At 43.2% G+C, this 24,739-nt stretch overlaps 1 protein-coding gene across 3 annotated transcripts in view; it reads right to left on the reverse strand.

The window, feature by feature from the left end:
• Nucleotides 1-899: 899 nt before the first annotated feature.
• The window catches only part of gripap1 (GRIP1 associated protein 1), a 64,451-nt gene continuing 40,611 nt past the window's right edge, over nt 900-24,739 (reverse strand). For 2 of the 3 annotated variants that reach the window (XM_053625646.1, XM_053625648.1), the window contains 3 exons: nt 23,251-23,367; nt 22,283-22,376; nt 4,429-7,621 (listed from right to left, as the gene is read on the reverse strand). In XM_053625646.1, the coding sequence (XP_053481621.1) occupies nt 7,362-7,621; nt 22,283-22,376; nt 23,251-23,367 (471 nt within the window). In that variant the 3' untranslated portion in view covers nt 4,429-7,361. Of the gene's footprint in view, nt 1,985-4,428; nt 7,622-22,282; nt 22,377-23,250; nt 23,368-24,739 lie in introns of those variants that run through there. The other variant, XM_053625647.1, reaches the window with a different exon arrangement.

Raw genomic sequence — 24,739 nt, forward strand, 5'->3', positions numbered from 1 at the left:
AAAAACCAAGAAAAGAAAAGCTCTACCCCTTACTGACGTTCCCAAAGAAACCTTCAACTGAAATGTTTGCATAAACGCATAAACACCTCGATGCTGTCCCAACGCCCCCCCCCCCCTTCTGACGTAAGCCAATCAGAGCACAGTAGAGCATAAAAACTATAATAAGCTATATAAATCTAACGCTAAAACACCAACAACTCACTCACCTCGCTTTAACCGCTTCAGCGATGGTCAAACTCAAAGAACAATATCTTTACGTGCAGCGAGAGAACACCACAGCTCGGAGCCGAAGCGTTCGCCGAAGACATTTTTCTCGAGGACGCGAACACGACGCTTCATCCCCAGAGAGATTATTTGGAAAGGACGAAGACCGCGGATACGTAAAGTCAAGTCGACGCACGGGATTAACTCCTCGTACTTCGGAGCTAAATTATGCTTCGTTTATTGCAAACAGGTGTCAGAGAAGCGCATCAGGTTTAAGGATGCAGTACAAGGGGGTTTTGAGAACAATGGACCAGTGGTACATTTTGTTTTTTACTTTCGCGACCATGAGTTTAAATGTACGGTTTCTCTAATTTCACAAAAGGTTTTGATTCGACTCGACGTACCTGCCGCTCTTAGGCTGGGGTTAACTGTACGTCCGGGTAAGCATGACGTGACGGGCACGCGAGTGAGTTGTGAGTAAACAGGTTACGGTTTTGTTCCGTGGTAATCACACATGCACTACAGAAGCAGTGGACAGAGATTGAAAAAGTCAAAAAGTGCAGGAGAATTTCTTTAATATCAAACCATTCATATTTGCCCTATGATGAATAGCGTTTTGGTCAGGATTTTAGTTCTTAAAAATTCACAACAATTCAATGTTTATACAGAACGAGCAAAGGGGGGGGGGGGGGGGGGGGCACGTTACTGAAGACCATGGTGTCAGTGCAAGCATTTATACACACACACACACACGCACACACAGAGCAAGACACGGACATACACAGGAAATCTCCGACAGGTTCTTGGTCTAAATTATTTGAAAAGAGCATAAGTTTTAAGCTCAGCTCAATCTGTAGTGTCCAAAAAAAAATAAATTTCCAATCAAAAAAGACGCCAAGGAAAAGCTTTGATATGTGTAAGTGGAATGATGTCATTCATCAACATTCAGGCATTTGGGACTGCACTTGCTGCGAGATGAGAGGACTCTCCTGCTAGGCTAAAAACAGATCAAACGACAAGCAAGCAGCGAGGCGGAGAAGCAGAGGGGTGGTGGGTTAACGAGGAGAACCCGTGGGGTCGATTTACTTCACAGCAGCGCTCCCAGCCGACGCCCAAAACGCTCTGACGACTATCGGCTCAATTACGTGTCGCCATAACGAACAGCAGACGTAATGATCCTAGTCGAACTCGTGAGCCTTAACGAGCACCACGGCTCTCCTCGCAACACTCGCTTCTTACCAGCTACTACTATACATCCTATAATTGTCTGGAACTAATCTATTACTAATTTTACCGTTCCTATCTTCATATTTACACATGTGACGCAAAGAGGAAACAGGAAGCTGCTGTTGTTGTGAAGCAGAAAGCCTGAACAGACAAACCCTCTCGAGCTTGTCGGGGTTGGTGGAGGTTTGACACGAAGCCCGTTCGGCACGGTTCATGGACGCGACACGCAAAGCATTCTGGGTCAGCTAGGAAGACACCGCCCTGCTCTGTGTAGACGACACGCAAAGTGTTACAGTGTTAAGTACATTCAGCAGTTGAGGACTTGCGAGTGATCGCGCTCTTATTCCTCTTCTGCGCGGACTCGATCCAGTCATCCAGTCTGTGTGGTATGAAGGTGCGGCATCTCTCTGTCGCCGAGGGCGATCAGACCGAGAGGCGCAGCTTGGTGGTTGTTTTTTTTGTTTTATTCACGTTAGCCCGTGGCCTTGGGATCTTGCGCAGGATCGGTGCCTTTATGGAAACGCACAAGCTCCTGAGATAACAACTCCAGATCCTGCAAGATAAAAGAAAACAATGAATATGAGCCATGAATACACATGAGCAGGGACATACAGAGCATGCTGGGACATACAGGAACACCTGCTCGATATCAGGACGCGGTATTAAAAACGCAGGTCTAGGGCTGGGCGATATATCGATATAATATGGATATCGCGATAAATGATTACGCGATACAATTTTCTGAGATATCGTTGGTATGGTGATGTATGTTTTGTACTTTTTTTTTTTAAGACATCTTGAACGGATGCCATTGATTTGACGTCATTTTTTAAAAAAAAACGTAATCTTTTAATTAAAGAAAAGTATCGTCAAATTCAATTTAACGTTTTTTTTTGTTGTTGTTGTTGGTTTGTTTTACTACTACTACTAATTATATGTCGTGATACGCATGGCATATCGTAAAAATGTCCTGAACTATCGTGATATGTTATTTTTGTCCTATCGCCCCGCCCTACTCTGTGTTTAAACTCCATGTTTAAAGATAAATGGTACTGCTCTGAACAATCACTTTTTCCTTGTGACTTGTTTCCTTTAATCTTTCTGAACGGACCAATTAAGACGTAAAATGTCGCTAAAACTGCTTTTGAAGCTCTTATGTTACTCTTATAACGGTTTCCTGTCAGACGTTGAACATTTACACTCATTTTCCAACCAACTTTTTCACCCGTTTAACTGAATGTGAATTTAATCTCAGTCCTCATACTGGCATGTTTTGGGAGGTGGGTTGAAACCGGAGAACCCGGAGGAACCCACAGAGACATGAGGAGAACCTGCGCAGAAACTCCACACGGACAGAAAGGATTACGCCGGGATTGACCACCCTTGCACTGTAATACTACACGGAGTATTGTGATCTCTTCTAATGGTTTATTGGTACTTGATGTCTCACCACAAAGCAAAAGAGAAAGTCGAGAGCACAAAGATGTAAGTAACAAAACCTACTCTCGCAGGTCAGGCTTCAGATGAAACCTCAACACACACAGAAGTACAGCCCCGTCTGCCACGAGTTCACTGTACAGCCATCAAATATTAAGCAGAACTGTTTGTTCCTGGGTTGGTGGACTTCGGTGGCAGCAAATATGCATGAGGCCCGGGCTTCTGGGTTTCTCAAGGAAAAAGGAGGAGTAACACAACAGCACTGAGGTTGAACGCAGCAAGTGGCGGCCATTTTGTACTGGATTCTAGTGGTGACGGCCCACGTTGCTAACGTGATGTGGGAGCAAAAAGGACAGACAAAGGGTGAGGGAAGTAAGTGAATAGCAAAAGTGAGAGAGAGAGAGAGAGAGAGAGAGAGAGAGAGAGAGAGAGAGATTATGTGAGAAGCATAAAAAGGAGCGACAGAGAAGGAGAAGAATGAAGCTAGGGCTTTCCAGTGGACTATCAATTGATCCATCAGCTGCAGCTTTCCCTCCTCTGCGATCGTTCCCGGTTCCCTAAACAAGCTCTTATAGCTCTTCTACCGCTACACACCGGCATATCCTGAACAGTAGCCAACACACTCCTCCTCACATCTCCGACTGCTATTTCTCCTGAAACTTTAAGATATAACCAGAGCACATAGAACATATTAAGAACATCACAGGACACCAGCAGGTGGATTTTTATATATACACTCACCAGCCACTTAACAGGAACATCTGTACACTTGCTTATGCGTGCAATCCAATGCATAAAAATCATATACTTAATGTTCACATCAAACACCACAATGGGGAAACGATGTGATTTCAGTGACATTAACCATGATGCCTGGTTTGAGTAGCTCCTAGGATTTTCATGCACGACGATGAGAAAAGAGAAATCTCAATCGAAAAGCATCCTGTCCAGCAAACGATAACGCCTGGGCAAAGGACTGGGTCGAGCTGACAGGAAGGCTATGACAGGAACTTAAATAACCGCTATGTACAACCACGGTGAGCAGAAAAGCATCTCAGAACACACAACACGTCCAACCTTGAGGCAGATGAACTACAACAACAGAAGACCACATCGGGTTCCACTCCTGTTGGCCAGGAACAGGAATCTGAGGCCACTGAAACAAAATAATAGAACAAAAAACCCACAATGTGATCTTACAATGGTGCAGTTAAAGCCAATGTGTCTAAACACTACAGAACAACCCTGTAAAACTTTTTTTTTTTTCCCGGGAGCACCACCCCCTCCCCTCCTCAGTAATGTTTCCTCCTGTGAAGGTTAAAGTAGGACATCTGTGTAACCTACAACTCCCAGAGGGCTCACGTAACACCCGCACACCACTCCGCCAAGGATCCAGACCGTCTCCGAGCCTCTCCTCACCGAAAAAACACCTTCTCACTGCGGATATATTCTAGCCTACTCCTGACCACCTTCTCTGACGCACATACTGGGACTTCACGAAATATCGTTTTGGTATCATAGTGGTGGCGTTTGCAGTGTTTGAAAAATGCGGATTTTAATGAGCTCTGTGAGATAACCAGACACACCTACAATGCATCGGTGACTCAGCACGGCTTTAACTGCTTCGATCTAATGTATACCAAATCCGCTATACCTGTCAATATCAATAAAACTCGACACGTCTGCATTCAAAACTCACGTCTCTGTATTTTGTCCCCATGACACTCTTATGTTCTCTCAACACCTAGTCACTCGAAGACTAACCGTGTTTTCACATTTGGCCCAAAAGCTCGTGTTGTACAGCATTGTCTTGGTTAGGGGTTAGGCTTATAGAAGTTGGATCAGGTCCAGCCACACCCCCTGTACTTTTGCTTGTGCAGCGAGGTCCGTCTTGCCGAATCACCTAATTTGCTGCCTGGCCCTAAGAGCAGGTCGCTTTCACCGAAATCGTTTCTGAAAGCACACAAAACAGCCTTCACACTTGATCAAACGTTCCAGACTCTTGGTGCAAAACTGCTTCTGCAGTGTGAAAACTTGCTAAAACATCCACGATGGGCCACTATGTCATCTTCACTTTTCCACCTCAGCTGAGTGCAAAACATTCTCTTTTTTTTTTGTGTGTGTGTGTGTGTGTGTGTGCTGAATTTCCATTCAGGTTTTCTCATGCACAGGTTCAAAATTAGCATAAAACAGTGTGGACGGAACCGCACTTGTCTCTTTTATAAGTGCCTCTTGGAGCTCAACATGTCTGAAACAAAGCCAACGGGCCTCTTGGCTCGGTGCGGATGCTTTCTGATTCCTGCAGAAGGTGATAACGTTGAGATCCGGCGTATCGCATAGGTTCAAACATACGGCCCCGCGAGGTGGCTCTAATCTGGTCCATCAAATGGGTTTAGAAACTGTGTTCTAAATTAAAATGGTCTCGTGGAACATAATCGAATTGAATTAGGAAAAAAAAAAAAAAACAAGCTAGTCTCGACTCTCCACTAGGGGGCAATATAGACCGATAAACTCAGGTCCGTAAAGCTACTGACTTAAACGTGCTAATGTTATGACATTCTAAAAATTGATATATAAATCACATTTAAGTCAATTTCAGTACAAAAACAACAACAACTTTTTATTAAAAGGGGTGAATACTTCTGCACCTCTACTTTTTGAATATTTCTGTATAGTTAAACCATAATTTGGAAATGTTGTGTTCTTATAATGAACTGCAGTGTGTTTTGATATGCGGTCAATTTGTTCAAGAAACCTTTCGGATGAATGCCGATAAACTACCCCACTCAAGCCTAGTTAAGATGTTAGTGGTGTGCTAACACGTTGGACTAACTGTAATGAGACTCGTTTATTAAATGAGTTTGAAATGGATGTTCTCCGGGGGTCAGAAGAAAGCAACCGTACTTATCTGTCTCAGCCAGGCACCTGTCAAGACGTATCAACTGTAGTGGCTGGCATGCTAACACCTTTTGTCCTCGCTTCTGCCTTTAAAACTGATTAAGTGCGGCCTTTTTCTCGCGCCGACTTAACTTTGAAACGTGGTGCTTGTTAAAAGTGATTGAATTTCAACGAACCTTCAAATACTCGCCAATACTCTTCACAGCGATGTCGATGACTTCTTGCATAAGCTGCACTGCTGTGTATTTATAAGCGTGAAATCCTATTCGTTTCTGTACGCAACACTAGTTTTCTCATCCGTGTATATATACATACATATATTCTGAATGCGCACACACCTCCACAATCATTATAAATACATCCAAATCCATACCAACAAACATGACCATGGGTTACATAAAAAGAACTTGGACGTTACATGTTACGTCTGTATTAAAACACTAGCATTTTAAAACTCTAGCAGCATGCTAACTGGTCTGAATCAGACTGAATTCTCTTGAAACGTGGACGCTGAAGTGGATGGTGAGGTTAATTGCCATTAGTTGATCTGTATGATGGTGTAATCCCATCAAACGCGTCGCCCGGGGTAGTGTTTCTATTCCTGCACCACTAACCGCTTCATTGTGAAAAAAAATAAACCACCCACCTTTTGGCTCGCGATGAATAAGCTCCCATCGCTGGAGTCTCAGAGCGTCGTGACAGCAAACCGCCTCCGCGCACACACACACACACTGCCTAGCACCCTGTCAGAACTAGCTCTACACACAACCCTCCAGCATCATGCCGATAGTTTGTGCAGCTTATTAGCGAAGCAGGAAATCTCATGAGTCATGTTTGCTAAGATTCAGGTCTACGTAAACCTACCTGGATTTGGATCTGGAAACACTAATAAGAATAATTTCTGTAATAAGAATACATTTTTGCTTCTTTCGCTAAAACAGGTCATTTCTAAGATGGCCGCCTGTACCGGTTAGAAGATCTCTCAGCTCCCACTCTGACTGCCCCAAACGGCCACCAGCTCGCTGTTAGCGCTGGGGCATATGAAATATATCATTGATATTACAATACTGACTTCATGATTCACTTTTCTGATTATCGCCAGGTGTCAGTGGTTTAAAAGCTTTATGATTGAATGTTTAAACGGCTTTTTACTAATTGCTTCGTTTCCATTTTTCTCCACGCTAACACAATCGAAGTATTCGAGAGAGGGGAAAAAATTAAATAAATAATAATAATAATCGCTTAATTTTACCACAAAAATGCTAGCGTATACCCATGAAGAAGCAACAGTATAAAAGCACTAAAGGGGGGAAAAATAAAATAAAATAAAATCAAGTACTAAATAATAAACAGCTACTGAAGTCCAGCCCACTTGTATTCTATTGGCTCACGAGACCGAGGCACGTGAATTCACAGATCAACGTTCACCCACGTACAACATGTGAAACGCCTACCAGAAGCAGATCCACATATCCACCGTTCTTTCTCCGTCGGTGTGCAAACTTTATTTCATTTACATGCCTCCAGAGGTCAACATTCGTAAATGCTTCGACTAAGCTGTAGATGTTGTCCTCTGCCTTGATAAATCATGATACCTATGTGAGACATACTGTATTATGTATAACGTTGTCTTCACGTATCGCAGCGGAATATTCTCCCCATATCGTCCATCGCTCCTCACACCGTACCTTCTGTAGATGCATGTTCTTGGTGAGTTGTTCCTCCAGCATGTTCTGCAGCTTCTTGTTCATCTCCCGCAGGTTCTCGTCTCCAGGCTTGACCAGATCCCGGAGCACCGAACTCAGACCTCCCCTCTCTCCCTGGTGAGCAGCATGAGATGCAGCTCCTCCTCCATCTGGGAGACAGGAAAAGAGGTTGAAATGCGTGAACGACTTGGACTTGGATAGAACACGGGTGAGGTCTGAATCACAGTGTGAACTGCGCTCATTTATTACCTATATTGATACATAGAGGGGTTTGGCTAGAAAATTCAAAGCCTTACAATACTAAAGGTCTCGATATCGTGGTACATATTGTGCACCTTAATATCTTCAATTGCGATATGATATTTTCGACATACTGCCCACCCCATAATACAGTGAAAGTTTTACCAGAACAGTGTGGCCTGTCTTCACGCGCCTCTCTACACTCTCAAGACTACTGCCATCCAAGTGAAACCAAATCTCATTAGACCTTTCATTAGCCCGCATTAGAATTATCAATGGTGTTTCATCAAGAACATTTATCAAACCTCAGGATCTTTTACGAACAGTGAAGACGCTCTCGCACACTTTTAGAGAAGAGTCGTTAAAGCCATTAGGCTCTACAGCTATGACGTGGGATCCATTCAATAACTGAGACGGCATCAAATGTGTTTACACCAGACGAGTCGTCTGGAGACTTCTGCAAAAATGTACAACGTTCATTGCCAATGTCAGTAAGAGAGGTCCTTTTCTTTAAAATGTACCATAATGAGTCTGCTGTAAAAAGCTTGCCGGTATCACAAACATTTTTGCTGTGGTGTAAACAAAATGGAGTGATGGGAGTTTCATAACAAGATATTAAGGAAAGCAATGCAAATATTTTCCAAACGCAGCACACATCGTCAAACCTTACATGGTTAAACTATTAGGGATGGACACTGTGCAATCCAAATAAATCAAACAAAAAAGCACAAAGCCATATTTGGACCACTCGGACAAAGTCGAACTCGGTGGGGAAACCTACCGTACGTGAAGTGAGGAATAAAACGTGACCAGCGGACGTGCTGTTCGAGGAAAATAACAACCCCAATGCAATGATTTGCGAATCTCCTAAACCCGTACGTTATTCACAATAGGACGTAGAAAACGTATCAAAATGTTTAAACCGAGGAAATGTACCATTTTAAAAAAAACAACAACAACAACAAAAAGATCATTTTGAATTTGATGGCCGGGACAACTAGGGCAACAAAAGGCTGGAAAAGTAAGTGTTACTTAATAAATGACCTTATTTCCACCTTAAAACGGTACATTTTCCCCAGTTTAAACATTTTAATACGTTTTCTACATTCTATCGGGAATAACATATGGGTTTATGAGATTCGCAAATCATCACATTCTGTTTTTATTGACACAGCGTCCCGACATTTTTTAGAATTGGATTGTAAGTGGATTGCTACAACAGCACATCGAGAAGCGTTTAGTTCTACTCGTACAACAACAATTGCCAACGAGTAAAAATTTTACAGGTTAGAAATATCTACACACGCAAGGGAGATGAATAATCTCAAATGAACCCCGCCTTTAAACTCAACAGATATCATCCGTCCTCTAATATGGCCACGCTGCAGATATACGGCACCGGCACCCCTTGAGAGATTTGTAAAACGATGCTTACGAAGCAAACTCTGAAATAAACCCGATTAATTCCGATGCACAAATTGCTTTCTTAATGTGAATCATTTTGCAGAGAGCAGCAATCAAAAGTAAACAAGACTAAAGATGATCCTGCAAGTGATTCCTCCAGCAGGCCCATTAATATACATAGCCCATTAGTCTCCGAATTGAGAACAGACAGAGAATAGGGAAGAATGGGGGGGGGGGGGTATTGTTACGTAGATTTGGAAAATTTAGAGAGCAGGAAATTTAAGTTATGGAAGACCAAAAGAGATGGAAAACAGAGACGAGTCTTGTGGTAATGAGGAAAAAGGGGACAGTAAGGTTGTCCATTTAGCCAGGGGAGTGCAGGTACAGTCGTACTTCAGTTCAACTGACAGACGACAGAGTTTTACTTCAGAGCACGACAGCGAGTCGAGCTCTGGAGCTCCTGCCAAGAGTGTCAAGGGCAAAAGTTATCGGTTCGATCGGGCTGCATCCATCTCCGATATCACTCTTCCTGGGTGACTGGAGAGAATTTAAAGGTCAGTTCACAAGTCCGAAGGCAAATAAACTCATAATCGAATAAATCTCCACCATCACACCCCTTAAGGATGGTCATATCTAGCCATATCTACAATCATCATATCCTAGTGATTTATTCATGTGATTTTTTTCTGTTCCAGTTGCCATGTTTTGGACCGCATTTCTCCGCTTCACTGAACAGTGCAAACTTTGGATAAAAATATTTTAGAAGGAAAAAAAAAACAGTGCTTTGACAAAGCTGGAAAAACAGACCGTGATCCTTATGTACTTTATTCCAAACTGCTGATTCCATTTAAACTTGCAGAAAACCAAAATATATACACATTTATCTCATACACATACTGTATGCTCAACCTATTCTGGAGTGCGCCTCAAAACATTTCAGAGCACCTAAAGCCTGGTGGCTGTTCATGTCTTCGTGGGTAAAGAATCCCAGAGTGTGTAGTCGGGAGGAGGAAAGTTGATATCAACTAACTAACGAACTCTTGCTAATGTTCATCCTGAGATACACATCCCATATAAGTATAATTGAGACAGATTAACAATAACAATAACATTGATGGACTGACATAACATCATTTAATAACAGTGTTTCCTATTCAATCCTCAAAATGGCATATGCAAAAAGGATATGCAATCATCGAGTCATAATTGCTAATGCACCATATACTCAGAGTCATGCTGGATCTCATGTTGTACTGCTTCCCTACGCCACACAGCACTTAAAAGCCACAAATGCATTGCTTCCTGTGGGAAACTTTTCACAATCTCATGCCCGTTTGAGTGCTGTTTTTGTGCTCAAATGGATATAATTCGACACAGATGTGTATCAGACTTGTATAAAAGCTCGAGGATGTACTCTCTTTCCACTGTGAATTTGAAGCAAGGCAGCAGCAGCAGTTGTAGTAAGCGAATGTTATCATCATTAACCTCAAGCTAAGGGTGTGTTTAATCTTTTAGTACTGCATGTGGAAGCACCGCCCACTCCCACTAACATGTGAGTAAATAACACCCGCTCCCACCAACATGAGTAAAAACCACCCGCTCCCACCACCGTGCGAGTAAAAACCAACCGCTCCCACCACCGTGCGAGTAAAAACCACCCGCTCCCACCAACGTGCGAGTAAAAACCACCCGCCCCCACCAACGTGCGAGTAAAAACCACCCGCCCCCACCAACGTGCGGGTAAAAACCACCCGCCCCCACCAACGTGCGAGTAAAAACCAACCGCCCCCACCAACGTGCGAGTAAAAACCACCTGCTCCCACCAACGTGCGAGTAAAAACCACCCGCCCCCACCAACGTGCGGGTAAAAACCACCCGCCCCCACCAACGTGCGAGTAAAAACCAACCGCTCCCACCAACGTGCGGGTAAAAACCAACCGCTCCCACCAACGTGCGGGTAAAAACCACCCGCCCCCACCAACGTGCGAGTAAAAACCACCCGCTCCCACCAACGTGCGGGTAAAAACCACCCGCTCCCACCAACGTGCGGGTAAAAACCACCCGCCCCCACCAACGTGCGGGTAAAAACCACCCGCCCCCACCAACGTGAGTAAAAACCACCCGCCCCCACCAACGTGAGTAAAAACCACCCGCCCCCACCAACGTGAGTAAAAACCACCCGCTCCCACCACGTGAGTAAAAACCACCCACTCCCACCAACACGTGAGTAAAAACCACCCGCTCCCACCAACATGCGAGTAAAAACCACCCGCTCCCACCAACATGCAAGTAAAAACCACCCGCTCCCACCACTTGAGTAAAAACCACCCGCTCCCACCAACATGTGAGTAAAAACCACCCGCTCCCACCAACACGTGAGTAAAAAGCACCCGCTCTCACCAACATGCAAGTAAAAACCACCCGCTCCCACCAACGTGAGTAAAAACCACCCACTCCCACCAACACGTGAGTAAAAACCACCCACCCCCACCAACATGCGAGTAAAAACCACCCGCTCCCACCAACATGTGAGTAAAAACCACCCACTCCCACCAACATGCGAGTAAAAACCACCCACTCCCACCAACGTGAGTAAAAACCACCCGCTCCCACCAACATGCGAGTAAATACCAACCATTCACACCAACGTGAGTAAGAACCACCCACTCCGATCTATATCAAAATAGAAACTGCTCAAACCTCTCTGCATCAGTATAAAAGCCACCCACTCCCATCTACATGACAGTAAAAACCACCCATTCCCACATGAAAATAAAAACATGCCCACTAACTCCTACACGAGAGTAAAAACCGCCCACTCCCACGAGAGTACAAACTGACCGCTTCCCCCTACATGAGAGTAAAAAAACGCCCGCTCCTATCTACATCAGAATAAAAACTGCACACTCCAACCGCATGAGATTAAAAACTTCCTACATGAAAGTAAACACTATCCACTCCCATCCACATCAGAGTTAAAAAACCGCCCAATCCTGCCCACACGAGTGTAAAAAACACTTACTGCCACACCTTTTTTAAAAAAAATTCTGATACACACCTCTACTACACAGTGCGACAATCCTTTCTGTTCTCCCACACATGCCAGCAGGTGCAAAATGACTGAAGTGTGGGGACATCGAATCCGTGTCGTAAAATGTAAGTATAGATAATGCAGCATCAGGGTTTTTCCTCTACCGGCATTATAGAAACAGATTCGAAGATGAAAGAGAGAAACCCCTACATGACGGGCTTAATTGTGATTGATTACAACTGAAAGAGCTCTATTTGTTCAGTCGCAGTTTTGTTGAAGAGAATCTCAGTGTACATAACAACTTCAGACAGCGTCATGATGATTTCCTGGACTGAGGCCAGTCAGTTTTAATAAAGTAGCTGTCGCCGTGTCTGCACTCACAGTACATGCCTTATTGGATCAAAATGCATCAATAAAACCAGGAAGTGTAGACACATTGGAATTTCCAGTCTCAAGAAATCACCATCATCTTTATTTTTGTCTGGAAGTAATCGCATCTTTGAAACGTACCAATAACTAAGAACACTAACGTATAGTGTATTTTACCACTGTCGTTTGCTAAAGCTGAAAATGTAAGAATCGGTATATTCTGTATCAGGCCACACCTCATCGAACACGCTGAAGGCCAGAGATATCCTTCATCCTCCAACCAAGGAAACGACTGCTACCCTGTGTTCATGACCGCATTGATGGGGAAATGCCAGAACTGCCTGTAACTAGTATTTCTTTCATATTGATCAGCAACGTTAATTCTAATTTGCTGCGGCATGGAGGCAGAGCTGTATTGAGACGCTTTGATGAATCCACAAAGCAGATATAACAGAGAGGACTCCTTGCTCTAATGGGTGGAAAATGCTGCAGGGATGGGTTTCAGAGACGTGGAGCAGAGCCAGGATCGCTCTTCAGCTTGATGCCCGGGAGGAGAACGTTAACCGGAGAAGTCTGGCTTCTCGTCTCGGAGGCATCGGATGAAGGCGGAGATGCTTTGATCATCAAGGGGGTTCTCGGTTAGCCTTTCAGGGCATCCCCGGCCACAGAGCTGACCGGACAACAAGAGAGGAGAAAAAGGGTCTCAATGATGTTTCAAGATGACGTTCTGTTCTGTTCGAAATATGGCACTGACTGCATAGACCAAACAAATCTGTATAATTATTATTATTTTTAATGGTCCAGCAGTAGCTAGGACTTTCTAAAACCTCTTCTCTTCTCATTATCCTATTTGGAACTCCACTGTGGCGAGTTCTTCAGAAGCTTCGTTCGGACACCTGTGAAGGTTTTCCGGCAGGATGAGTCTCCTGACTCACCGGGGCACCTGCTGCCTCCACGCTAACCGCAGCCCTGCAGACGACTCCCACCGGAGCGAGACAGGTTAAATGGAAAAACGAGTGGGAGGGAAACAGGCTCTTTTATCTCTGCAACGAGGCTCCTACCTGCTTCACCGCTATGTGTCATCTGCTGTCATGGACCTGAATCATAATGTGATAAATATCATGATGTTTCCCCCCCCATGGAATAATTCTTTGATGATAGCCCTGTATCAAACACCACTTTGTAACAAAAAAGCCTCGACTCGATCCCCCGCCCCCCCAACCTTAAGCTGGAAGCCCATAGCATGGGTTTGTGGTTCTAATGTAAGATCCGGCACGAGTAGATGAAATGATTTGCAGCAACTGGCTTCAATCCTCGAAGATAGGTGATAAGTTAGGTTAATTCATGCACCAATAAAAGTCCACACACAAAAAAAACCCTCACACAATGGGTGGGGTAGAGGACCTGCAGTATGCAGCAAGGCGTGTGTTCGCTTGAGAGCCTCCTGCAAGGAAGAGCACTTAGACAGAAAGTGCTTCTCTCTCACGCACAGTCTCTGAACCTTAATGCAAGATTAGCTCGGACTCTTCTGTCCCACACATTTGCAGACATGGCCATCTTATATTACACACGGTTTTTTCCACACACATTACAAATCTGCATTTTGATTAAACTGTAAACTGAAGAATGTGGTTCTTTAGACTATGTGAAATCGGAGGCAGGAATCCCAATACCTGAACGTATAAGCACTTCAAGTTCTGACCTATTGATTATCCTCGGTGAGGAAGGATTGATTATTGTGGCTCTTAATAACTGCATTAAAACCGAGTGTTGATTGAAGGTTTCTCTGATCCCATGCTTACGGCAAACACTATTTCAATTCAAAAAGCTTTCACCAGTGACGGCTCTGACTTCAGATCCCATCAGCAAATGCCATATTCACCTGTCGAGTAAATCACAATTAAAAACATTGAACAAATGCTGCGATTAAAATATGCCTCAGCAAATGAGTTATGGTGATGGGAATCATTTGCGATGAGGCTAAAAGGAAGTTATAGCTACATTTAAAGTCCATTTAGGTAGATCATGAATCAGTTCATGATGTGATCCAAACATGACTTGCACTGAAACACAATCCACACCTATAATAACCAAGTCTCTATGCACTTTTTTTTTTCTCTTCACTTTTCTGTTATCGGAAAATTTGAAAATCTGGCCTGATATATATATTATATATATATATAAAAATTGGCCTTTTACTGATAAAATGGTGTGCGTGATGAGGTCATCCTAAAATTTTTTTAAAAATATAAATAAATAAGTAAATAAAGTCGCAAATAAAGTTCCTTGCAATTGTATGAAATATCAGAAGACGATGTCAGAATGGAGCAGCTGCTCGTCTGATAGGGCTCCAAGTACATGCCCTTATGTGATGAAGCCCATGGGTCTGGGACAGCCCACGCAGTAAAGCGTTCTGGGACGTAGTGGTGGAGAGACACTTCACAGAAAGTCTCTGGCTGCAACATTTTTAGAATGTCACGGCCTACGTTCGAGACACTGTGCCAATTAATTGGTTCTGATGTTGCGGCCATCGCAGGTTGATACGTTTCAATGCGATAAACCTTTCTTGGATGGACACGTAGCGACCGTTTCGCTCTAATGTTTGGCTCTGTTCCTTTTAAGATGATTTACATACTGGATTAAGTATTGGCCGACGTGTGATTGGTCCGTAACACGTTTTAGGTGAAACGTGCCTTTAACGTTTAAAGTACTCGAACGTCATTGGAGTGAAATCCCCTAGCTAGCGCTGTGCGTCATTTGATCAGTATCAGCATCTCTAGTACCACTGTGCAACATCTGGGAGATTCTGCGATAAGGGGCGTCGTTTGTGTCCCGCTGATATTCCGTTTACGAATATGTATGTAAAGTATGTAAAGTAAAAGACGTTCTGAACACAAGTAAAGTGGCCTTCACAACAACGTGTGTGCATGTTTCTCATAAATAAAACCTACAAAACATACAGCACTTAGAAAACGGAAGGTTTGCCTATCCCAACCCACTATAATACACTTTACTTTGAAATATAATCATTAAAATACCCCTTAAAAAAATCTTTAAAACTCGTTAATATCATCATCATCCTTTTCCAGGACATTGTGAACAATTTTACAAACAAAAAAAAAACACCCAACGCTGTTATCCATTTAAGAGCAAAATGCAGGTACTTCCACATAGTACATACAAGATCTTAGACTTGATCTTGATCGTGGTCTTCAGGCGAACAGGACTGCTCGATGCAGGAGATAAAAAGGAGAAACTGTACTGTTTAGGTCGGACGTTCGTTTTCTCTCGATCGGAGACTCGGGTGCAGAGAGAAGAGCAGCACGCACTCTCCCTCTGCTGCATTATTGAGGATGAGTGTTGGGTTCGCTCGGGCATGTCTGCATGCTGAATCATTTACATCACTGCTCATGTCAGCCCTTATCCCGTAGTGGCGTCTTCGGCTTCTGCGAACGCCGCCCCTCCTGTCTTTCCTACGGTCTTCCATCTTTGCTCCGTTTGCTTCCCTATATCACGACCCAGGATCTCTTCCCAGCTTCTTCATTCAAAGCAAGTCTTGTTCCTTTCCTGACCCAGACCAACACGCTGCCATCTACAGACTTCCATCACTGCAGAGACAGTGGCGTAGCAAGTACTCACTATTAGGAGAATTCACTAAAATACCTGCATGGTCTGTACAGTTATACCGATAAGTGAATTTGATATTTAATCACTCATTGCGCAACATATCTCAATGCATATCTTGCCGAATTAATAACGTTGCCCTCGTGACAGTTCTACAGAAAATGATTAAAATAACATCCCTGTCGTAAGGAAAGTGACAGCTTAGCTTGGAAAACCTTCGCGTCGTTCCTCCTTAGACGTCGTCGGCTGTCTTCGGAGATCCTAGAGCTCAGAGCGTAACTAGTTGGATTTCGTAAGAAGTGGGGAAAAATACATGAGCCCGATTGGTTAATCCTATTTCTCACCCTAGTGAGAGCTGTGATTATACAAACTAAAGGATGTGCTCATTTGAAGCCCGGGGTGGTTAAATACGTAGGGATCGTAAAGATGGCTACTTTACATTTGTTACTGTATACATTACTGTATAAAATTTAGCATGGATATAATCAGCTGCAGCAGTATGGGTGCCATGTTAACCATCCACGAGTAAGCATTTGGAACTGGAAAATATCGGAGAAAACCTGAAATCACCCCTAGCGACATCTGTGACGAATGTGTCGTTTGTAATCCATAGGTGAAAGTCTGTTTTCTCCGTGCATGGACATTCTGATTAGCAAATAGGGCCAGCCAGAAATTTCACGGCTGACCTCCGACAGTCCGGAGTACCTCTGTATCGAACAGGCGGCTTATCGAGGCGATCCGGTTCACTGCCGAATCCTGAGCCAGTCAAAACAAACGAGGCTTGCGAATTAAAACACTGGACTAAAGCCCCGTGATGAGAAAATCAAGAGCCGAGTCTTCTTAAGCTCATGAGATCAGCAACACACAAAATGTGTGTAAGAGACAAAAATGAAAGCTCAGATGAGGGAAGACCGCCAGGGAAAAACACAATGCGGTTGTGCAGGTAGTCCTGCAACCTCAAAGGATCAGAGACCTTCAACTTTTATAGCACAATATTTACAATTAGAAGACGCTGGCCTTAATGAAACCTAGTCTGGCATGTTAAATTAAATGTTAAATCAGTCGGTCATGAAATTAAAACAGGAGGAAAGCTCGTAGGGGAGGGGAGGATAAAGTCACATCATCATCATCATCATCATCTCTCTACTGCGGACACAAAATTAACCCATTTTCTGGCAGGCTAATGAAGACAGAGCGCCTGAAGTAATGACTGTAATCTCAATGATCTGGAAAAGGTTCTTTTAGGGCAAAAGGTGAGCGCATACCTCATCAAAGTGGCATTGTGTGTGTGCGTGTGTGATGGGAATTAAAGTGGAGTGAATCTAGATGGAAAATGAATATTGACTTTTATTCAAGACGCTCAACCAAGTCCTTATCTGAGCACATTAAGGGTCCAAGAAAAAAAAAAAAAGAAAAGAAAAAAAAAGAAAAGAAAAAGAAGTGTTGTGTTGGGATGAACACAGAATTTTGTTGGAATATTTCCCAATAGCGTTGTGCTGGTGGAACTGTATTTATTCATTAGTATTTATTCATTAGTATTGAACAGAGTTACTCAAGCAAGGTGCTGGGAAAACAGAATGCTTTTCGTGATGGTGTAATTAAATTAAACACTTCGATAGTACCGAGCGTTTTGTATCACACTGTATAGAGTAAGAGCAATAGCAAGAGAGAAAAAGTAAACTTTGAATTAATTAAAACTAACGTTTCTTCTGAGTAATACTGCGGAACTGAGAATTAGAGAGCTTAGTGAAGGATATGAGACACAAGAAACCAATGAGGAAAAATCTAGAAAACTTGTTGGGGGTGGGCGGGCGGGGGTTGGGTATAAATATATATGGGACTCCCTGCCTAGTCCCATGTATTTGCCTGGAATAACTGACAGTTCTTGGACGAACGGATTGGAGCCTGATGTGGTCCTCTGCTTCTGTAGTCCATCTGCTTCGAGGTCTGACATTCTTTGCTTTCTGAGGTGCTTTTCTGCTCAGCATGGTTATATAGAGTGGTTAGTGTAAATCGGTCTGATGTGATGTGATAATGAACTGACGATCGTGAGCTGTATCTGCATGATTTAATGTGCTGGGCTACTGCCACGTGATTGGTTCATTGGATAACTGCATGAATGTGTGTGGGTGTAACACTGTATAGGTGTTCTTAAAAGTGGCCAGTAAGTGTAGTCGTTTTTTTCGTTTTCTGGTTGTTGAACCGACTTGTCAACAAATTGTTAAAAAAAAAAAATATATAAACAGCACAGTCATGAAATCCAGCCATCCATCTATTTTGCGTACCGCTTATCCTACACAGGGTCACGGGGAGCCTGGAGCCTATCCCAGGGGACTTGGGGCACGAGGCAGGGGACACCCTGGACGGTGTGCCAACCCATCGCAGGGCACAATCAATCACACACTACGGACAATTTAGAGATGCTAATCAGGCTACAACGAGCGTCTTTGGACAGGGCGAGGAAACCGGAGTACCAGGAGGAAACCCCTGAAGCACAGGGAGAACATGCAAACTCAACTCACACAAGGTGGAGGCGGGAATCGAACCTCCAAACCCCGGAGACGTTCCTTTTCTTGGAATATACATTAACAAACTGTCAGTGATCATCAGTTCAAAGCAATATGGAATTCACCATACGTTCCTCGTAGTTGATCATGCGTATGACAAAACACCACCTCTGTCTACACTTGCTCGCTTAAAAAAAAAAAAAAATCCTACGGTTAAAGTGAAGCAGCAGACCCTGTTGGATGTTCAGAAGTCAAACTCCGGTGAGGCCGCAACCTTTTTATTTATTTATTTATTTTTTAAGAGCTAGCCTTTGCGTGCGGTGCAGCCTGGACTTCGTGACAGGCGATATTATTGAGCACGAGTGAGTGCTTACTCGCGTACAAGCAAGCCACACTGTCGAAAACAGACTCCAGTGATGAATTACGAGTCTCTCTGCACAGTTCCAGATCGAAAACTGGGTCATTTCGCGTCAGAGGGGGCTTTCTAGCCCGTGCTTTCGGGAGTGTTTACAAAAAAAATTCACCTGATCGCAGCTGTGCTTTGGGATATGCTTTGCTAGATAAATGGAAAAACCTACTTCAGTCAAAGTGTGGAAAATGAGATTCATGAACTATTACAAACCTCCTTGCTAAAGGGCTGGATGATATGATTTCTGGATTGTCAATGGTTTTATAAATCCACTGTTAATTGTAGCAACAAGAAATTCGATTAGATGTTAAAAATCTCATTTCGTACCTACCGTTTCATTCCCCTCGCAACCTCCCATCCTTCATGTAAATAAACACCTCTTCTTTTGATAAAAGGTGGTTATGAAAAACAAGGTTTTCGTAACAAGGCTATATATTATCATGATAGATACTGTGCTCTGTAATCACTTGCTTAAGTATGCGATATGTGCGGAATGAAACATCTTGCGTTATGCTGTTCTGGGAAAATAATCAACAACAGGGTGGTGTGATGAAGTGGAGGTACGCCGTGTCCCGAAGCGGTCTATTCGTCGTATTTCACAGCAATTTGCTGACACGGAGACTTCCTTGCTCTTTCATATACGTTTCTGACCCGGGAACAAGTTCGGAGTTTACAACTAAATAAGTCAGTCGTATGGGAATTTAAGTAATCGATTGTTTACGTGTTTCAGGATTGGACTGTGAAGTTGTCCTGTAATTGCGTATGAAGCGAGGCTGAATGTAAACGAGGTGATGTGTCTCGGCGGGCCGTCGGTCTCTCTATGAATCCATCGACCTACGTACCGAATACTAATTCAGCAACACCATCTCCGGGTGTCTTCCGACAGCAGTTAATTCTGATTGTTTTCAATCAGGAACTGATTTAGGACATTAACTCACCAGCACGCACTTAATCAGAGCATCTGCACGCTCGCAGTACAGTGCTTTTCTAATCAGCACAGAAGTGACTGGGACAATAAATAAATAAATAAATACACCAGAAACAGGAGAGGAGTGAACGCCACGCTCATTCATCCTCGGAGTCGATTTTCATTAAGGTAATGTTCGTTCGGCCCGGGAGAAAGGGCATCGAGGCAGACAGATAACACAAAGGGCAAGAGCTGATGCTAATCTGAGCAAAGTGAGGAGATGCTACATGGAGCTCTTTACTCATTGTGTTCTGCTCAGGTCAAAACGATCCATTTCACAGCTTTAGTACACTTTTACATTTTTCATTTTAAAATGACTACGTGGACTAAGTTTCCCCTTTAAGGACCTTTCAAACTGACCGTCCCGACCCTCAGAGGTGGAATGTACGGTAGAGCTACTTGTATCGTTCTCCGCTCGATGTATCAGTTTGCTTGTATTTCCTCGCTCGTAAGTCACTTTGGATAAAAATTTCGCGTCTGCTAAATGAACGAATCGAAATATAAGTGGAGCCATGGTCGTTTTTTTCTCCAACGTGAAACTTCATGTGCTTGACTGATTTTCCCTCTGCACCGAACATGGACAATTATTTAAGATAAACCGACATGACCTTTTTGGTGTATACCACACATCGGGCAGTGGGTGACTCAACGGTTAAGGCTCTGGGTTACTGATCAGAAGGTTGAGGGTTGAAGTCCCAGCACCACCAAGCTGCCACTGTTGGGCCTTTGAGCGAGGCTCTTAACCCCTATGTGCTCCAGGGGCGCTGTATCATAACTGCCCCTACACTCTGACCCCAGCTTCCCTTCCTAACAAGCCGGGATATGTGAAAACGTTTGCATTTCAACGGTTAAGGCTCTGAGTTAAGTCAGAGGTTCAAGCCCCAGCACTGCCAAGCTGCCACTGTTAGACCCTTGACCAAGGCCCTTAAGCCTATGTTCTCCAGGGGCACTGTATCATGGCTGAGCCTACACTCTGACCCCAGTTTCCTAACAAACTGGGACACGCTTTAACGCACATGTGACAAATATGCTTCCTCTGCTTATTCTTCTTACACAGGTCAAGTTCTTTTGACATATAAGAATAAAAAGAGATTACTAAAAGTAGTGAAATATCAACTCACGCCAACTGGTTTTTATTTATTTATTTATTTACAAAAACAGGTGAATTCACTCCGTGTTACATTACCTCCATGAATTATTTGCACTCGTACCACGATTACACGTGCTGCTAAGAGCATCCCCGGGCAAGCGGTTCTGTGTATCCGATCGGCTCTTCTTTTTCTCCGCTTTCCCGTTTTCCACACTACTGCTTCGAATCATATCCACGAATAAATGTCAAAAATAGCAGCGTTATAAATAAAGGCTACCAACGTTTATAGAGACATCACACAAGCGAGACAACTGACGATTTATACCGGCTGCTTGTTTACACGGACTTGGGAGTTTTACTGCTTCCGAAGCTGAGATTTGCGTACGGACTGAATCGTGAGACGCAGAAGATCCTAAATGAAGATGGTGCCTGCGCAAGCTTGATGAAAATTAGGGACACATCTTAGCATTTTTTCCCCCCAGACCGAGTATGATTTTGTGCTGATACTGATACCGATACCGAAATGAATCTCGTACTTAGTATTATACATTCGTTATATATCGATCTAGAAGATATTTGATCAGGTCCCATGTATCGTAGGAAGATCCTGTAGTTCCTCCTCTGGGTATTTTTACCGAGGACAGCGTGCTTTGATCGTGAAATCTGTCCACATAGCCGTCATTTCATGCCATCGGTCATTTCATCAGCGTGACAACATACACTTTAGGTTGCACCAGATCACGTGGTACTGTATCAGAGCATTTCATACGAGTACACGGTAAATGAGCATTGTACCGAATCAATCCTCGACACCTGTATCAATATCGCTGCATCCCTAATTAAAAACACATCATAACTACGTCAAGCAGGATGAATGAAAGACTACAGTGAATGTTCTCCGAGGCTGCAAACTGCATATAATTTAAGAAATGCCTAGTTATAGACCCCCAATATAAGATTACACAGACTGTGTGACATCAAAACAGCTTTTTATTTCACCCTCCAATGGACAGCGGTTGTTCACATGATAAGTAATCATTTAAAAAAGGAACCGAGGCATGGCTAACAGCTGATCGAAAACTGCAAGCGCACGCGGTGTTACGACTCGGGGACAAAGCAAATAAACCCGGGGCTAAATAACACAAACCGAGAGCCAGTGAGCCTCTTACCTCTCCTGCTGTCCATGACGTAAGTCTCTATGATGGCGCTCTTCTTGCAGATGTCGTCGGCCATAGAGGAGCAGCTGACCTCCAAGTGTTTCACCTTGACGCAAGAACAAACAGCACATGCTATACTGGTCCCTCAACACCACAGGAGACATGACAAGCAGTTTAAACTAAATGGATGTGGCAGGTTAAAAAAAAAAGAAAGAAAGAAAGAAAGAAAAGAAAAAGAAAAAAATGACATTTCTCCTTCACTTAAAGGTAAAATGAATTGTAACAGAACACGTCTAGTCACGGGATCTTAACCGTATTTTTGCCCAGTGACCCAAGATGATCTAAATCAGGAGACGCAGTCAAAACAGTGCGTCTAATCTCAGCTGTTACACCGAACCTAAATCAGTACTTTGATTTCATGCACACGAGGGCACTGAACCCTGCGTCCCTTAACTAAGCGCTTGTGTCGGTTTAGTGTTATGTATATTTCACACCATAAGCATCATGACCCAGGAGCATCTAAGCTTTCATGCACTGGTTCAGTAAATATTATACACATACATTACCAGGGTACGATCAGAAAAGCTTGTTCAGCCAATGAGATAATGACTTTTAATCGCTGTGGCATTTAGACCAATCACAACGTTTGGATTTTACCCGATGCCAGATCAGGTGCCAATATAGTAGGCTCTTGTTGAATTCCTACAAAAGCCTGAGAACCACTGCTGAACTCTTGACCAAGGCAAGTAACCATCAGCTACCTAGCTCTGCACTTCCGATTCTCCCTCACTTTGAATAAAAATGTCTGCGAAATGCATAAAACTAAATAACGGCACACAAAATGTAGCACTATGAGACTCTTCTGTTAGAGTAGCCAGGATTATCCATTAATCTCAGGCACTTCACACACACGACATTTTTGCCCTCAGTAATCAATACAACTGTCAGCTAGCATTGAGGAGAGAAGTCAAAGGTCACACCTTCTCTTCCAGCAGCCACTTTTCCTGCTGCACCTCAGCCAGCCTCTGGAAGAGTTCGTTGACCTCGTCGTCAGAGAGGTCAGCTGGTCTTTGGGATTGAGGACTGCTGGTGTTGGACTACAGACAAAGAAACAAACAAATAAAAAAAAAACAAACATCATCAACCCGGAAATAAAGATCACGTTCCTGTTCACGGCTCACAGTAGAATTCAGGTTACGCTACAGTTTCTCAATCTTTTTGGGCGAACGATCCTAAATGGACATTTCTGCGACCCAAAGCCTCGACCACCCGACATTTTTATTCCAGATTTATCAGTTTTCACTTATAAGTCCATATACTATAAATGTTTCAGTATATGTTCGTTTTCTTGATCCAGAGACACTCGATATTTTTGAGGAACTGCAGTTGAGGTCATAAGTTTACACACGCGTTGCAGAATCTGTTTTTAAAAAAAAAAAAAAAAGGTAATGATTTAAAAATAAGAGGGATCATAAAAATTGCATTTTGTTTTTTATTTAATACTTTTTATTTATTTATTTGCTGGAAGAGCATCTTCTGCATATTTGAGCCCTTTCCAGCAGCGGCTATATGAAGGCGAGATCCGTGTTTTAACACTGAGGACAACCGAGGGACTCGTACACGACTATTACGGAAGGTGCGAACGCTCACTGATGCTCAAGAAGGCAGCACGATACATTAAGAGCAGGGGGGGTGTAAACTTTTGAACAGGATCATCGGTGTAAATTGTTATCGTTTTGTCTTTTGGGAAACATGTAAATATATTATGTAGTAGTATTATGTAAACAAAATAATTTACACCGATCATCCTGTTCAAAAGTTTACACCCCCCCGGCTCTTAATGTATCGTGTTGCCTTCTTGAGCATCAGTGAACGCTTGCACCTTCTGTAATAGTCGTGTACGAGTCCCTCAGTTGTCCTCAGTGTGAAAAGATGGATCTCAAAATCATATAGCCGCTGTTGGAAAGGGCTCAAATATCCAGAAGATGCTGGAAAAGTAAAGAACGTGCAGGACCTGGAGGATTTTTCAGTGGACAGTGGGCAGTTTAACTGCTCAGGACAAACAACGGACTCATGAACAACTATGAGCTGGTTCATTTGTGTAAAATCAGTTACTATTGTGTCTTGTGGACTATATGTAAACATCTGTTATGTGAAATAGTTTATTCAGGGCAGGACTAAAAAACAAAACAAAAACTAAACGCGATTTTTATGATCCTTCTTTTTTTTTAAAAAAAATTACTACCATTTTGCAAATTCTGCAAGGCGTATGTAAACTCAACTGTAGCAAAGATAGATGAACGAAGAAATGTTTATTAACGAACTCCAACATTAGTGCAATGCATCAGGAGTGTGGAAAAGAGTAAAAGAGAACGTACACCCATCATTTAAATATGGCGCTTTTTTTTCCATGTTTAAAAGTAAAATTGAAAAACAGTAGCACACAAAATCAATCTTCAAAGTTACAGT

The sequence above is a fragment of the Ictalurus furcatus genome, chromosome 5 (assembly GCF_023375685.1).
Source record: "Ictalurus furcatus strain D&B chromosome 5, Billie_1.0, whole genome shotgun sequence".
In the NCBI taxonomy this organism is placed as follows: domain Eukaryota; kingdom Metazoa; phylum Chordata; class Actinopteri; order Siluriformes; family Ictaluridae; genus Ictalurus; species Ictalurus furcatus.